General features: G+C 33.8%; 1 protein-coding gene across 2 annotated transcripts in view; it reads left to right on the forward strand.

Annotated features, from left to right (window-relative positions):
- The window catches only part of Sdb (SAXO downstream of blistered), a 44,282-nt gene that overhangs the window by 17,370 nt on the left and 9,619 nt on the right, over positions 1-17,293 (forward strand). For both annotated transcript variants that reach the window (XM_077443551.1, XM_077443552.1), the window contains exon 3: positions 16,385-17,244. In XM_077443551.1, the coding sequence (XP_077299677.1) occupies positions 16,385-17,244 (860 nt within the window). The remainder of the gene's footprint in view (positions 1-16,384; positions 17,245-17,293) is intronic.

Consider the following 17,293-nt stretch of genomic DNA (forward strand, 5'->3'; position numbering starts at 1 on the left):
AATCGGCGTTCGCCCGGCAAATCAAACGTCAAACGGGTTGCCAGTAACAAAAATACAATTTGACCTTTCAGTGAAATCATAACCAGTTACATTTTCACTGGGTAATCGTAATATCTTAGTAGCCAACACTTATTTATTTAAGGGTTAGGTTCGGTTAGGCTAAGTTTGGGTTGGGCCTAATCATTTAAGATTAGGTTGTTAGGGTCAGTATTTACTTTTGTCAAATTTTATTTTTTGTTACTGGCAACCCATTTAACGTTTGATTTGGCGGGCGAAAACCTGAACTGTCGTGCGAACTATTTTAGAGAGGGGTATTCTTTTTATTACAAACCTCTACTTTATCGGTACCATTTATCGGCCCGACAAATGGTACCCTTTTATAATTGATTATACTATTTTCTCATGTATTCTGGATTTTTGCTCAGTATTATGACTGAAACAATTGATTTCAAACAAGCTGCACGTACATTGGTAATTTACCTGTATATAAAAAAGTCATGACATTGAAAGCTATCAGCGGTTGATGTCAGCATCGCATGGGTTTGCTAGCGCTCTGACACGTGTTGTGCAAGAGTGCGACGGCTGTTCGTTGTTCCACTTGTTCTGTGTTTACTCTGCACATATGATCACCGGAATTCGACCGGTTGGCCCGGTCTAAAAAGACGGGGTCTTTCTGTTCGATTTTGAAGACACGAGACTGGGGTCTGGAAACGTATCGTTTCGCACAGTTTTGACACAGTATCTCTCGCACGGTGTTGGCATAGCAGCCATATTCCGAGCGGTGATGTCATCGCCTGTTGCCTACATTGATTGTTGTTACGTCGCTGTTGCTTCGACGATGGTCATTTTTTTTAAACGCTCCTTTGCCCACACCGGTGAAACTCGTTTTGCCTTTCGGCTAGTGGGCGGCTTGTCTCCCACCAACCCACAGCTTGACTAACTTTTCTCGAATGAGAAATGTACGAATGCACTTATGACTATTCGCTTTTGAATAGACTGAGCTATCATTCGAAGTGATGGGTAGGAAAATTCCAGATTTGGCTGGGTCGGGTGGGTCGTATGAGTCGAGTCTTGACGTTTTGTGCCTTTACTTTGGATGCCTTTGATATTATCTTCATTGGTTAGTTGTAGATAGAAGTTTTGGCACAAGATTCGTATCAGCATTCATTGATTTCATACGACTATTTGGATTGACTCCTTATACAGTTGAATAAAATTTACAATTTATACAATGTTAAATAAAATTTCCATATTTTTTTTCAATTTAAATTTATTAGAACTTGCTGTACGTACATATATAATTTTATCTGCAATTTCAGTAAGAATTCCAAAAAGAAAATAGGGCAAATATTACCCTAATCAATACCGAAATTAAGTTTCTTTAGTTTTTTCCAGGGCCGTTTAGTTCAAAATTTACTCCGAATCCAACTTGAACGATTTTACCAAGATCAACTTTTCTAGCCAACGTATAAAATAATTAGTAATAAAAATAAAAGCAATTTTCAAAATATGAAAAAATAAAGGAATTAAAAAAATCACTAATAAGAGGTATGTAAAAATGGACACGTAACCCAATATATTGAATTATTAAAAAGTAAGTACATACATTCATAGTATGTGTATGAATTTGATTTACAAACAAATCAATTTAAAAACAAAATAAAAAAAGTATGAGACAATCGAGAGGAAACAAACGGTTTTGGCCGCAACACTTCAAAATACGTGTAATTCAATGATTTATTTAAATTTATGATTTTTCTAAAGAAAATATTTAATTTCATTTTATTAGTTGATTTACTTCAGTATAATTGGAAACTCTAGTTGACACATACCGTAATAAAGAAAATAATAATAAAAAAAGGAGTCGGAGTCGATTGATTTTTTACATACATACCTCCTTTACGTTTTTTTACGACTCCGACTCCGACTTTGACTTCGCTTGAAATGCTCCTACTCCGCGATTCCGACTCCACAGCTCTAGTTTTTTCATTATATGTACCTATTTTTTGTAGCACGTTTCTTTCACACGTTATTGTAGGTCATTAGTAAAAAAAATCAGCTGTATGTTGATGTAACAATATTTGTTATTTGGTTTGCGAATATTTTTATATTGTGCGGTAAAATCTTTTGTTCTTTTAATTTTAAAAATAAATATAATGCTTCAAAAGCCATAAAATATACTATTTAATGAGATGGTTTGTTTGTTTTTTCTATTCATATTTTTGCATTCATTTCCTTTTACACTAGCATCTGCATATTATGCACGACGAGAAAATCACGTCTTAGGATTTATAATAGATTCACTTACGGAACTTCTAAAATGGCGTTCTCTATATTCTTTATTATAATAAAAAGTGAATCATTGATTGCAAAATTGGATCAAAGGTCGGAAGCGAACTTGACCTTTACATATCAAGGAATTAAAATAAAACGACCCATCAATAAAGAAGTATATCGCGTAATATGTTTTTGAAAATGAAGTATCAACAGCGATATTTATAAAATACGACTTGCTGTTCAAATACGTGTATCATTTGTTCAAATATGGACACGTACGTGTCTATGTACATTTTTCATACGTTTGTCATTTATTAGCCTCATAAACGCGGGGTCTTTTATTAGCTTTCCTATCGTCGACGACACTATCGATATTTTTTTCTAAAGTTTGAGAAGCTGCGGTCTCCGAGATTGCGAGACAATCGCCAATATGCGTGAATGAGTCGCGTCAGGCTATGTATCCGAACATATGGCAGCGAATTTCTCTTTTGCTTCCATACAGGATGACATGTGATGATTGCCAATGTGCCAATGGGATCTTAGAATCATAAAAATGCATCGGGGAAAGGTTACAAATCACTGTCACAAATGCATCAAGCCTTGTATGGAAAATCTTGATGGAAAGCATTCTAGAAGTGGTATCGACGCATCGTTCGTTTCGTTCGCCGCGAACCGGATTGTGAAACTTTTGCGCCTGAAGCATTGTTTTCTTTTTTATTTGTTTATGTCTGGGATGTTTTTTAATAATATGTAAATGGCCGATAGTCTTCAGATGGGGCCCAGATTCGACGGGTTTGATGCGTGGTGCAAAAGTGCCGCGGCAATATCATCACGTTTCCTGACGTTTTACATATATGGGATATACATAGTGGTTTTCCGAAGTAATGAATATGTAAGAAGTGCGATCATCGGCCAAGGTCAATGTGTATTTGAAATGGCCGACACCTAGTTGTACGTTTTGTGACGCATAGTGTACAAAATGGCGGTTCAGGTAATATTGCGATTAACGGTTATGGTAATTTTTTTTGTGATTTCCTATCTTATTCGGTTCTAAAAATAGCGCAATTTTTGTATGTTGACTCTTGGTATGTGTTTTAATGAGATTCAAATAAATTTTCAATGAAAATGTATCGTCAATCAACGTTTTAACTGGATCGAATTGAAGCACATTTTGAGAAATTGCCGTGAAGTTTCTTGTATGTATGTAATATCATAGCGGTCGTCAATCATAAAGACTAGGACTTAATGGTACAGTCGTCGTAATTCATGATTTCATGGCAGATTGTATTTCAAAGCTAATTCTCTCTTGATTCACTGTCTAATTTCAATGCACCGTATCAACAAGCTTGTACATACATATGTAGGTTTATTTGTTTGTTGTAATGCAAGTTCACAATGAATTGTATAAAATAGTTTTTTTAAATAGGATCTAATATGTATATTGAAAAAAAAAAGTATCACAATTGCAGAAAAAATAGCCCTCAGCCATTTTTCACCTTTAATTTGAAAAAAACACTGTAAAACATATTCATCAGGAATAAAAATCATTTACTCTGAAGCACACTCGCTAATTAATCTAACCAGTGAGGGAATTACCGGAAATGTTGAGAAGCGCTGGTATTGAAAAATCCTACTTAACTGAATGGGATGTACATTTTGAATTTTGTACTGTACAATTTAATTTTTTATAATCGGCATAATTATGAGTGTACGTTGTACAAGTTCAAACAACACATTCAGATAAGGTCAATATACATTGATTGCGAATTTCAAATAAAATTTTGCATGCACAAAACCGGACAAGTCAATAAAACAGAGAGGAAAAACCAGAACTATTCCGAAACTGGTCCTAGCCCGATATCTAAACAAGTACGCGAGAACATTTCAACCACTAATAATTGTTAGTCAAAACTTGCGTCCAGTTCAGACCGCGATCGAAATAATAATTCAAGATCAGTGAACTCCATTTAAATCGTCTCCCGATTCGATCGGTACGAATCCTGAGCACGTATCGATAGTACAAAATTTGAATTTTCAATTTAGTAGTGATAAAAAAAAATCGGCTGAGGCACCGCTAGCTTTTATTATACCTACTTACGCAATCAAAAGCAACTGAATGATTTATTTATTACAATTGTCCTTCCGTGTCTTTCAAGTCAGACCTCGTCTATCGTACCATGTCATATCAATAGTCTCTTTCCCGTTGTGATCGGGTCGGGTCAGATCCACATCAAAATAAACATATGTAATATTCAGTTTATTATTGTTTAATCTAAATCAGTGGATCTATCTGATTTTATAGATTTGCACATAATCGTGCAGTTAATGACCGCCATTGTCAAATGATGAAAGGTCAACGGGTCATTTTTTATTATAGTTAAGGAATTTATGAGCCATGATACGCCAGTATTAATATCAAGTGATACCCCCTCGTGATAGGTTACTCGCTATGCCTAAATAAGTACAAAACTACGTTCAGACTAGAGAGTGGTTTAAAATCTGGTTTTAAAGTTTGATTATAATCTGAAAGTTGCATGAAATGCATCTTTGATTCGTGTTTACTTAACGTGAGATTTTATCTCAACAATAGTTTGGGTTTATATTATATTGTACTAGTGTTTTTACCTGGCTTCGCTCGGTATTTGTAATATAAACCGCTTAAACATGGCCAATCTATTAGTAAACATTTTATTAAATTTATTTGAATATTCATTTGTTTTTCTACGAACCAACAATAGTTACAAAGTCTCTCTCGAAATTATATATTACTAGTTGTTTTACCCGGCTTCGCTCAGTATTTGTAATATAAACAGCTTAAGCATGGCGAATCTAATAGTAAATATTCAATTGTTTTTTTTATTAAATTTATTTGAATCGAAAAAAAAATCAATTAAAATTCAACCATATCGAATCGTCGTCATAGAAACCTTGATTTGTTTTTCGATTACCAACCAACCTTACTTACATACATACAAAATCTCTATCGAAATTATATATTAGAAGATATTGGGATTATATATGATTTTTTTTTTTATCAATCTGCTTATCTTGCTTATCTTTTCGTTACTTATCACTTTCCAGGAGAGTGTAATGCTTCTAAAAAATCAGTCTGGGATATTTCGCCTTTTCTTGTTACGAGCTATACTAAGTTTTAATAACTAGCCCGATCAAATCCAAAGCCAATCCATTCATATTTTCATTAATTCCTTCATCTGTAGGGTGAATTTTAGTTAGCATATATAATATATATGTAAGTCTATCTATATCAATGCGAAGTGTTATCGATTCGATACTGAAAGATATCGCTTTTATGTCATACCGACATACAGAGGTTGGCTAACCTTGCATCAAGCTAATGAATCCGACATGAAGCTAGAGGAGTTTAATCATTAACGAACTCATTAAAAATTACATTTTGTGTCAAATTGAAGCGATGCCAGCTAGCTATCCAAACACGTCTGCCTGCCGCCCCTTCACAACTCACAGGCTAAACAGTTATTTTTTCATTTTCATTTATTTTATTTACCAATTCTCTGATATATCTCATATCTGTGCCTGTCTTATAAAACTGCTAACTTTTTATGAAAAAATGTAAAGATGAATACATTTACATAATCTATTCCGTCTCCGCATGATTTAAGTACTAGGTTTAGTTGGAAAAATTTAACATATAATATATGGAAGCTAGGATCATCCTGTTGTTTTTGTACACTAGATTAGGTTCTAAGCGTTTGGGCTAAACTGGGTTAAAGTCGTATATTAAAACTTCTGTTAACTTTCTACACGAACTAAAATTATCATTTGACGCATGCGAAAACCCGTAATAATTTAAATGATGTTGTTGCGGGTAGCTTTTTATTGATCTGTTGTTGTATATAAAATATAAAAACATTAGATAAATGCATCCTTAACATGTATTCATGTAGTCAATTTTATGGTTATATTTATTGTAAAAAAAATACAGACACGAAAAAACTCGTTCAAAGCGGAAACCGCTTTAGCTACCATTGCATCTGATTAAAATACTGGTTTAATTGCAGTCGAAAAAATATATAATTTCAGCAATTCCTTTTTATGATTACATTAAAACGTTTTATGACTGTCATTGCTATAGGTATATTGTAAGTTTGTACATATGTACTCGTAAATGAAAGTATCGATTGCTTGATATTTTCATGTATTAATGTCAATCTCATAAACTTTTTTCAAATTAACTTCGAAGAAAAAAAAACACCAGTGTTCCGAATGAAAATTGTACATTATTATATTGTCTACTTTTTGTTTTAAGTTTAAGAGATGCTTTTTTTGTGTTCATCGCAGTTTTTGATCTGTTATTTTTATATCAACATGAAAAGTTACCTACGTACATGTATTATTTGCGACTTTCACTTTATTACACAAGTAGCTATTAACACTTAAAGGGTTAATAAAAAGGTACTCACTGTGGGCGGCCATTCGTTGGGGTCAGATAGCCTCGAAAACCCACACGTCTGCGACTTTTTGCCGACCCATTTTTTTCGCTGAGGCCCAATCTGCATTTGAGGTCGCAAATAAGTGGCACTCGGTCTAGGTCTCAACGTCGCGTAACACTTATTCGACCAAATAAACGATATCTGAATTTAGAAAACCCCCGTCAGCTTTTTTTCACCTTTAATCCAAAAGCTCAGGCTTACAGGTCCAAAAATAGCAGCGGCGAGGATTTTCACACACAAAAGAAACATTCGTTCGATTGGCACGTCTAATTGATATGTTCGATTGTGATTGACATTTCCATACATTATTTGATGTTCCGTCCATACAAAGTGACATTTGACACGAGGTGCAATTAAGACGGATTAGAATGGTCTTAAATTTGCCAAAAAACTTATTTTCTATTCCAATAAATGCAAATGTCATGGCAAAATTATGTAGTCTAATTATATTATTTTAAGTACATATTTATGGCGTGCCGTGAAAATCTCTCTGCTTTTGTCGCACAGCCTTACCCTTGTGCGCGCGAGCAGGATACAAACGGACTCGGTATGATGTCACCTAGTCCCCTTTATTCTGCTCGCGGACACGTACGATAAAGTAAACACATATAGTTTAATAATGTTTCGGGAAAGGGCTACAATCACATAAATGTAATAATAATAGAAACTAATGGTGGCTTCTCCAACAAATAACCTGTGTCAGAAACTAATACAGGTACATTTTCCACAACTACACTACTATAGACGCACGGACTAGAATCAGGGTCATCATATATTATGTAACTACAGAAATAAAACTCCTTTTTTTTGATAGTATGTATAATATACATGTTTTATTTTGATACAGATTTATTTAGAATTGCATATTTAAATTTATATTAAAAACCACTAAAAAGAATCTGCTCATTAAAACGTTGACGGTTTCATTCGCATTTAATTTTTGTAGTAAACATTTTGCTTTCGAAATGTAATCAAGTGTTTATTACCTGCTGTTACACATTTAAATATTTAAAAAAAAATTGAATCTGGTTAACTATAGAACAAGCTTTTTTATTGTTAATTAAGTGACTGTCACTGTTCTTCTTCTTCTGTAAAACGTTAATAATAATTTTCATTAATAGTCTTTAATAATAATTTCAAGTGCTTTATTTTTAGTAAATAATCGCTTATTTGTAGTGTGCAATACTTTCAACCTTCTTAAACGATTTGCTGAAGTTTTTCTCAACCTCTCTATTATTCTCTTCTGCTAATTCCTGTGTTTCTTCATATGTTGTATAAGTAGATTCGATATCTATTGCTGATAGTGGGTCTTGGCTAATTTCATTCCCCTTTAAATAAAAAGAAATATTAATTCACCTTTTATCCTACAGCGAAATAAATACACAGACAATATTAAAGCTTACCTTATTGGAATTGTATCTTTTTTTAACCTGACACATTTCGATAAAGTTAAAACATATTCAGCTCTAAAATGCTTTGAGCATATGATAGTGTTGGGTGTAGGTAGCCAATCGGTTTCTTTTCTCAACTTGCGAATTATGTTTATCCACTTTTATTGTATTTTTCTGTCCTTAGGAACTCTAAATTTATTATGTAAAGGCAAAAATAGGAAATAGGACCACCAGCGTGCTGTTGACGATTAGTGTTGGATAATATAAACGTGCCTTAGTCGTACATATCATATGTTACATATGTATGTATATATATATATCTCTATTATACCTATACATAGATGAAGCTGATTGACCAAAATGTATGGATTATATTCTGTAAATTGTTTGAAACGAAATATGTATTGATCAAGGTTAATATTATAATATAGATTTAACAGAACAGAATTGACCCTTCTTACATTGCATGTACATATGTAGTTCTCTTTGAGTTCATAAATTATTTACAACGGATAGTTAAGATTCTTAACAGTGTATCAGAATAAAATAATAGCATTCGTCACTGTGATATCGAAAGTACAGGGTAATGGCCTTAGCCCTGTAATGACCGCCTTCGATCATTGTTGTTTTTAATTTTTAATGTCCATAAATGAATTTGTCGTAGTAATGCGGAAAATTTGACAGCACGCACGTCTGGAAAGCGAAGCTGCTGAAGGTCGACAATTTTCATGAATTTTCCTCGATTGATAATTCGGGTTATGGTAATTATGTTAGCCGAGGCTTCTTCGTATTGCGTGACTAAAAACGATTCTGAAGAAATTCAGCCATATCGGCTCAGTAAACTTTTCGATTCACACAGGCAGTCATGCTGACATAGCATCATGCTATACTTACATATGCATTTACATGTGTACATATATTATTTAATATTTACATTGTTATATTTTATACGTATGTATGTACATATAAGCCATACAAGCCATCAACTATTGTATTGGTTTTTTTATTCTGACATAACAGTGGTGCATTATGTTTCCTTTCATCTTTTGCGAGATACAAAATCGGTGAATAGTTACGTACCGTATGGACATAAATAGTAATGTAATGGACTAATCGCCGACATAATAAACAAGGTCGTTGAAAAACGCTAATGCATATACATTTATCGGTGTATCAAAAGTAATGTCCGACAAAATCAAGTCTGTTATTGTCCAAATTAGCATAATTAAAAATGTTATGATGTCATCGATGTAATGATTCAATTCAGCGTTGTCGTTGCACATTTGCAGCGACAGTAGTTTTATAAAAAAATGATTAAAATTTGCTTTTCACGGAATTGACAGTTATCTGTCGTAATAAATTTTGAATACTATTATGTAATATGTATGTATGTGTATTTCTGTAATAGCCGCAGTGCCCGACAGTTTTGCTAATTTGGTAGTTTTGTATATAATTAATGCTTCACGATTTTATTCCAAACATGGCCTGAAGATTTATTCGATGGTTATAATAGTTTTGAATATGTATGTATGACTGTTGGAAAATTTAAAATATAAACATATATCAGTGGTTAGCATGTAATGCTTTCGATTGTGTGGTCACGGGTTCTATTACTGGCTAAGTTGCTGGCCAGACCTTGGATCTTGTTAAACATCGACCTTGGATCAAGGTCGATGTTTACCCTTTAGAGTTTGCCAATTTATCTAATTTCATTGGAAACGGTTCCAAAAAATTGACAATCCTGTCCCATTTCTCGAAAAATTTGAGTTTGCAGCATCTTATAATTTGTAATCTTTATTTTTCTTAATTAATTAATCTTATATCTAAAAATGTTGCAAAAATTTGTCCACATATGTCTCTACGATGATTGTAATGTTTTCTGATCGATGTTTGTAATTGGCCTTGAATAATACTTACAATGTTGACAATAGATGTCGTGTTAGTAAAAATGTGTATAGATATTTCAGATCCAGTGTTCAGACAGAAAATGTTTATTACTTTTAATTCATTCTACATTTTTTCTTTTCTACTGTCTTCTTTAGAAACGATATTGGAAAGAATTATTTCCAGGATAATTCAATATGACAATTTTTTTCTTCTTTAAACAATTTATCATGATCGATTGTAAAATATACATACATATATGTACCACTTACCATTTCTACCTAAGTATGTAATTCATTATCACTATGGTGTCACGATGAAACATACATATACGGACAAAACGTACAACGACAAAACATCCACGACAAATTTATTACGCGACTTGATGTTTATTTTTCTTATCAGTACAAAGAATCCGAAAGTTCTTATGATATAATTTGTTATTTATGATGAAATTTCGATTACACTGGCTTATCTAATATTTACTTATTAATATATCAAAGGGCGTGAGATCTTCGTCACCATATACGATTTATTGAATTCTTCAAAATAAAATCGTTTTTGAACATATGGATGGTTTGTGAATGTACATTATTTTGCGTGATCATATTGTCCGTGAGCATTATGTCGCGTAATCATTTGTCCGTAACCATTTTGTCGTGGACTTTTTGTACGTTGACGTTTCGTCGTGACATCTTTTGGTATAAGCACTATTTTTTTTTTATAAATCAGAGTGATAATTGTTGTCCTCACGGTTAATAGAAATATTCAACGCTAATGTTAGATGTCCACTGATTTGGTACTAATTATTATAATCAATCCATCGGTCCTAAAATATTTTATAAATACATAATTATGTGAAAAATATACACCAGTTGCTCAGTTCGGCCTGCGAAATGCCATTCGGCATCCTCGTGGCTTCCGTTCCCTTATTATAATGAATTTTCTTTTTCTCTCAATTTAAATAATTTAATCATGTATGTTAGTAATATTTCTATTACCCTATTGTTAATTCCACCATGTGAATATTTTCTCCAAAAATAATTTATTATTTAATTGAATTACTTAATTTTCCTTTGTAAAATGCGTGTACGTATGTTTGTACTATATCAAATCATATTCGCTACTTTTAGAAAATCTGTATACGCTTACTTATGTACATACATATAACGAATGAATCTTTATTGACATCTGGCGTTCAAGTATTCAAAGGCTCTATATATGTACATATGAATGTACATTTCAATTGATAATCCCGTGTTTTATTGTAAAGAAGGTCATATTATTATTAAATACAATGCCAAATGATATTCATCGGAGTACACAAGTAGAAGAATTTTTATAAAACAATCGCTGTGGAAGTAGGAAATTCGATAAAGCTACATCAGTGCCGAGTCTTCGCCCACATCTTGGTTTGTCTTCCATAAAAGGACACGAGATTTTCCATTGGTGCACGAGTCATACGGCTCGAGGTGACTCGTCGAGGTTGTTTATTACCAACCCGACTGCAAATCTTATAAAAACACACTCATGCAGCTTCTTTTTTGGTCCGTTCTCGGAAGCCGCCAAAAAGAAAGTGTATACCCACCACATACATTGTACATCTCGATTACAACAGTTCGGCTTCGTTTGCATCGTGAAGGACTGAAAGTGGTTTACCAAGGTTGAAACTGTGCCAAATTTAGATGTACGTATGTACATCGTTTATCTCGATTGTCTCAATTTTATTATATTAATTGTAATTGACAAACTGGGCGCTGTAACAACGTGCAGATGGTTCTTGACAGCATCCTTTTTAATTCTTGGAAGTCGCATTTAAAATTTGCATCACTCCGAGTCTCATTTGTGCACTTAAGAATTTGCGATCGGTCAAATTGGACTTTTCATTTTGCATCATTTGTTGTTTCAAATTGGAAGTGACATCACGTATGCAATAAGTTTTGCTCCGAAGAAAACATTTCTCGATAATATTGCGATTATTGCAAATCTGAAGACATTGCTATTAATAGGAATTGACTCGTACGATATATATGTACATATTTATACATATAAACAGTGTTGTATTGAATGATGAATATTTATTAGTTGTGAACTTGATTTGATATGATTTGAAGTGCATGTATTCACGAACCATTTTTATTGATTTACCATATGATTCGTTATGTTTAAAAGTGGCGGAAGTCCAATTTTCAGTTCCAAAAACACTACTTCTGTTTGATTTACATAATTCACAAATTTCTATCACTCATTTTAATTCGATATCTTCAGAATCTCGGTAAAGCAGAATAAACGTATTACAGGCCACCCATATTTTTAAATATTGTTAAACGCAAAACACTATAATTAATGCTTTGCGAAATATTTCTCGAAATGAAGAAAAGTGGACTTATGCCACTTTCAAATATAACGGCTCATATGTAGTTAAGCAGTAGAATTGAAATAAAAATCATGTATATATTTTTTCCATTTATTTTGAAGTCATGAAAGAAAAAAAATAAAAAGCTAGGAACCACTGCTCTAGATGTTTGCAAGAATGGGATGTTATTAAAATCTAAATCAGCCATTTCCTGTCAGAATTTACGAAAAATTTAACATATTTAGTTTGCCAAAACTATTGCTTCCACTATTCATCAATTAATAAACGCTTCTTTATTTTGCTCTTCATAATAAAAATTGAAACCACTTTTAATTGGAAAAGTATTAAATGATTACTTCGATTTTCTTCATTCTCTTAATTCGTATGTAAAACATATTTCCAATTGGAAATACATACAATCTTGATTCAATTCTTGCATTAAATTTGAAACTTTCTTGATAATCAATTGAGGGCCTTCCTCGTTTATAATTCTATCTCTACATCTTAACTAATAGATTGTCCTCGCATCATTATGTCTCATATTCACACGTCAGCAAAAAGTAGGTTAATTTCAATCAGCTTTATATATAACTACTGTCAATCTGAAAGGTCATGGCTCATTGATACAACTGCTACATACATATGTATATGTTTATTTATTTCGGAGTATGATTGCAAACTACATATGTTTATTATGGGTCTAATAATATTCCTCCCGTATTCTGTGCGCGCACATTAATACGGGAGAAAAAGCCTGTTCCTCTTGTTCCTGTTGTATCCTGCTCGCGCAAATTAAGTGAGTATGTACCGTTTACCATGCACCCTTTTTTTGATCTTTCCACTTAAGATCTTTCGATTTTCGATCTTTGCCTTCCGATATTTGCGTTTTCGGGTGTTTCACATTCGGGCCCGTCACGGAGACCGGTTTATTATATTACCATTTGATATCAGATAATATCAAATGCTACTAATTAATATATGGCATTTTGATCTAATTGGTCCAGTGAGAAGTGACACACGTGGGATCGTTTCGGTGCACAGTAGTTCAGTTAGAATTAATGACCTACCTGCACCATCATAATCACCAGGTACAAAACAGCAAGCGTCAACAATAGAATTCCGGCAGAAGCAATGGGAAAACGCTCAATTAACATTTTAACATACATTCCCACCCAGGAATGTCAAGCGGTCATGCTCCGCGTGCTTTTACACTTTATTTTCAAATAAGTGCTTTATTTGTATAAACGGTGCCCTTTATACGAAATGATTTGAAATGAGTGAGAAAATTCTACGTGAGCGTACTGTAGGAAATTAACGAGACTATTGAGTGAGACTAATCACAAGTGACCCAATATCGTTATCGGCCGTTGGTTATATTGAAATTAATGGGGTCGCGCTTGAAGGGTTAAAACCGAATAGCTACTAGTGGTCGGTGTAAATTCGTTTGTATGTTTGACCAATTTTAGCAATTCGATCGTATTTGTTTTGACGTATGTATGTGTATGTGCGATAAGATCCGATCGTAGTGTTAGGTCAGTTAGGCGGCGTGTACTATGTATAGTACGGTTCAAAAGTTTTTCTTAATGTAAAATTAGAGTAAAGTAAGTTTAACGAGTGTTAGACATGCGTTACAAGTGGTCTTTAATGATTTGGTTGGAATTTGTGCGTTATCAATCCTGACGTGCTCCGAAATGGAGGGTCTATTTGTATAGTAAGAATTTTTCTTTGGAAAATTTGATTATGTTTCTAAGGCGTTTAGCAGGTTCTCGCATTTGTGAAATATTCAGGTCGTACAATCGATATACTGAGAGAAATAATTTATGTTGTTCTGAGGTCGTTAAGTTCTGTGATCGCTTATCTTTGTAAGACGCGTGTGGCGACCCTCGAGTTCGAGGACCATGACTTGATGCTATGGAAAAGTGATATTTAATTGTAGTAGGATACTCTTCTTCAATTTTCATAATATAGAATATATTATGTATACTTGCCAACTCAAGCATCCGGTTTTACACAAAAAATAATCTTCAGAGTTCGAAAATACTTCGAGCTACTATATTCATTCTCCAAGACGTTGGAGATCATCCTGGAGATTACTTTTTCTAAATTTGAAAATTCAAATGATGTTTGAATACTCGGAAACTTTTTTATGATTTACTAAACATGCAAAATAATTCAATATAGAATATGAATAACTAAATATGTACATCTTATCAGAGTAAACTCATAATGACTTATTATCAATCTAGAAGTTTGATTTTAGCTTCATATTATATTGGAATGTGTTTGGAAACGTTTTGAATACAGAAAAATATTAAATTTTAAAAACGAAAATATACCAACATCATCATTAAAATTAGCCTTTTATGATCTGCTATTGATTTATAATCTTTTTGCAAGCTATTTTTTTTTTCTAATCCTCTTTCCCTCATTATACCATATCCAACAGTTATACCATATTCACATTTTGATTATTTCAGAGTTAATTTAAATTTACATTTTCAAATGTCGCTGAATTTGATCATACATTAGTTGAATTGCCTGGCGTTGCTTGGGCGGGAGAAAGTTGGATTAAATTAAAAACTGGAGACTTTTCAAAATAGTCTGTATTGGTTGGGATCCTCTATCTAGTGCTCTGATTCCGTCCAAAAACCTTCTAATTTAGATATATAATTTGGCGGTTTTAAATTGAAAACTGTAGATTTACATGCAAGATAAACAAACATTCAATTTTCTATAGAACTTAGATAACATTTTACTTTCCATAGGTAGCATTTAGAATTAGTTTCTAACACATTTGGTACGATATTTGTATTGGGAGTGAGGAGTAGGCTATAGGTGTTTGTGTTCAACTAATAGGCGATTTAGATTGAGAGTGAAACTTTTTCGTATAAACAATCGATTAACGGGGATTTGAACACGCAGAGGGGTATCTAGGTGAGGAGATCACCCTTTAGTCCATGATCAGTCTGCCAACAAAGGTTATTGCCGTGAATATCGAGCGTTCGGTAACCCGGTGGACTGAAAATGTCGGCCACGTGGATCGATCACTGTGCTTCTGGCACGATAGTCAACAAAACTGAACACTCGTGTGCCCCAATTCGTATAGAACACGACACCAACTAGTCTATCCATCCCTGGAGGATTAATTTTTGCGTTTCTGTCGAATCGTCATCGAATAGATTGTCCTATTGCTGTCGGAACGTTAATTTCAATAGATCAAGTAGGAAAACCAATTATATCAATTTCCGATCTAATTCTCATGTATGGATTATGATTGTGATAAACTAAAATTATTTCGATAATATCTTGGACGTTTTGCTGCATTATGCTCGCATTGTATTAACAGAAGAGTGGTTATGGAGAATGTTTTGTGCGCATGTCTGAAACAGTTTCCATGCTAGTGGCTGAAAGTTCGCCAGTCGAAGTCTGAAAGTCGCAATTGTCGGTCGTTTTTTTATTTTAAAACTACGCGTTTCGTTTAAAATGTCGTGTGATGGGAGTTTAAATTTATTTTTCGATTATAATTTTTGTTATAATAATGAACGGTAGAATAGTAAAAAAAGAAAGTGTGATGCGAACTATGTGTCGTGTTAATTTTCTTAATAAAGATTTTGGGTTAGGAGCTTAAATTAGTTGCGTTGAATAAGATGATTCGGTGTTTATACGGTTTGTTTAGGCATTTTGCATAAAGTTTATTTTAAAAATATGTTCATAATTACCATTTCATCATGAAACCAATATGACGGCCGTACTTCGCCTTCCACCAATCCCAGAAAATCAACATTATATTTTCAATAATGGACATGCCTGGAAAAGAAGAAGGCGTCGGTACAATAAACGACACAATACATTTCATATTTCATAGGCTATTAGTATAATGGCTGAGAAATAATTTTCTGCAAAATTATTTGAAACTGCAGTTTTACATACATGTACATGCATACATGTACATACATACATGTACATGCATATGAATAATTTTTATTATTATTTTTGTTTTTCAGACGCCACAGGTGTCCTCATGATGATGAACCACAGCCTATATTTGAGCCAAATCAAACTACTCCTGCTATCACCGCTTATAGACAGGAATATGATGAAAAACACGTTGAAAGATTTAGACCCAAGCGACCAGAGGATCATCTGCATCCGGAAGGTGAGTTTACTCATCCTGAAAAAGTGCCGTGGAGGCCAAGTGAGAGGCCAGAAGCCAAAAAGCCACAAGATAATCTGCGACCTGAAGGTGATTTCGAGAAGCAACCGAAAGAACCTTGGCGCCCGGCTGAAAGACCTGATGCTAAAAAGCCGCAAGATAATTTGAAGCCTGAAGGTGAATTCTTACGGCATGAACCTGAAAAATGGAGGCCAGGAGAACGTGCAGATGTTAAGAGACCGAAAGATAATCTCAGGCCCGAAGGCGATTTTGAATCGCCGGATAAACCGAAATGGCAGCCAGCTGAACGTCCAAAGCAGATACGTCCTGAAGACAATTTGAAGCCTGAAGGTGATTTTGAATCACCAGATAAGCCAAAATGGCAACCAGCTGAACGTCCTAAGCAAAAACGACCCGAAGACAATTTAAGACCCGAGGGTGATTTTGAATCTCCTGAAAAACCGAAATGGTCTCCAGCCGAACGACAGAAACCAAAACGACCCGAAGATAATTTGAGACCGGAAGGAGACTTTGAAAGACCCAAAAAACCAGAATGGGGTCCCGGAGAACGACCGGACGCTAAAAAGCCTTCAGATAATTTGAAACCTGAAGGCGTTTTCGAGCGACCGGAACCAAAAAAATTCACGCCAGCTGAGAAAGTTGTGCAGAAAAAACCAAAAGATAACATAATAACTGGTGGTGAATTTACAGGTTAGTATTTATTTTTATATCCCCTCTCCCCCTAATATTGCATATTAGA

The sequence above is a fragment of the Arctopsyche grandis genome, chromosome 12 (assembly GCF_051622035.1).
Source record: "Arctopsyche grandis isolate Sample6627 chromosome 12, ASM5162203v2, whole genome shotgun sequence".
NCBI lineage: Eukaryota > Metazoa > Arthropoda > Insecta > Trichoptera > Hydropsychidae > Arctopsyche > Arctopsyche grandis.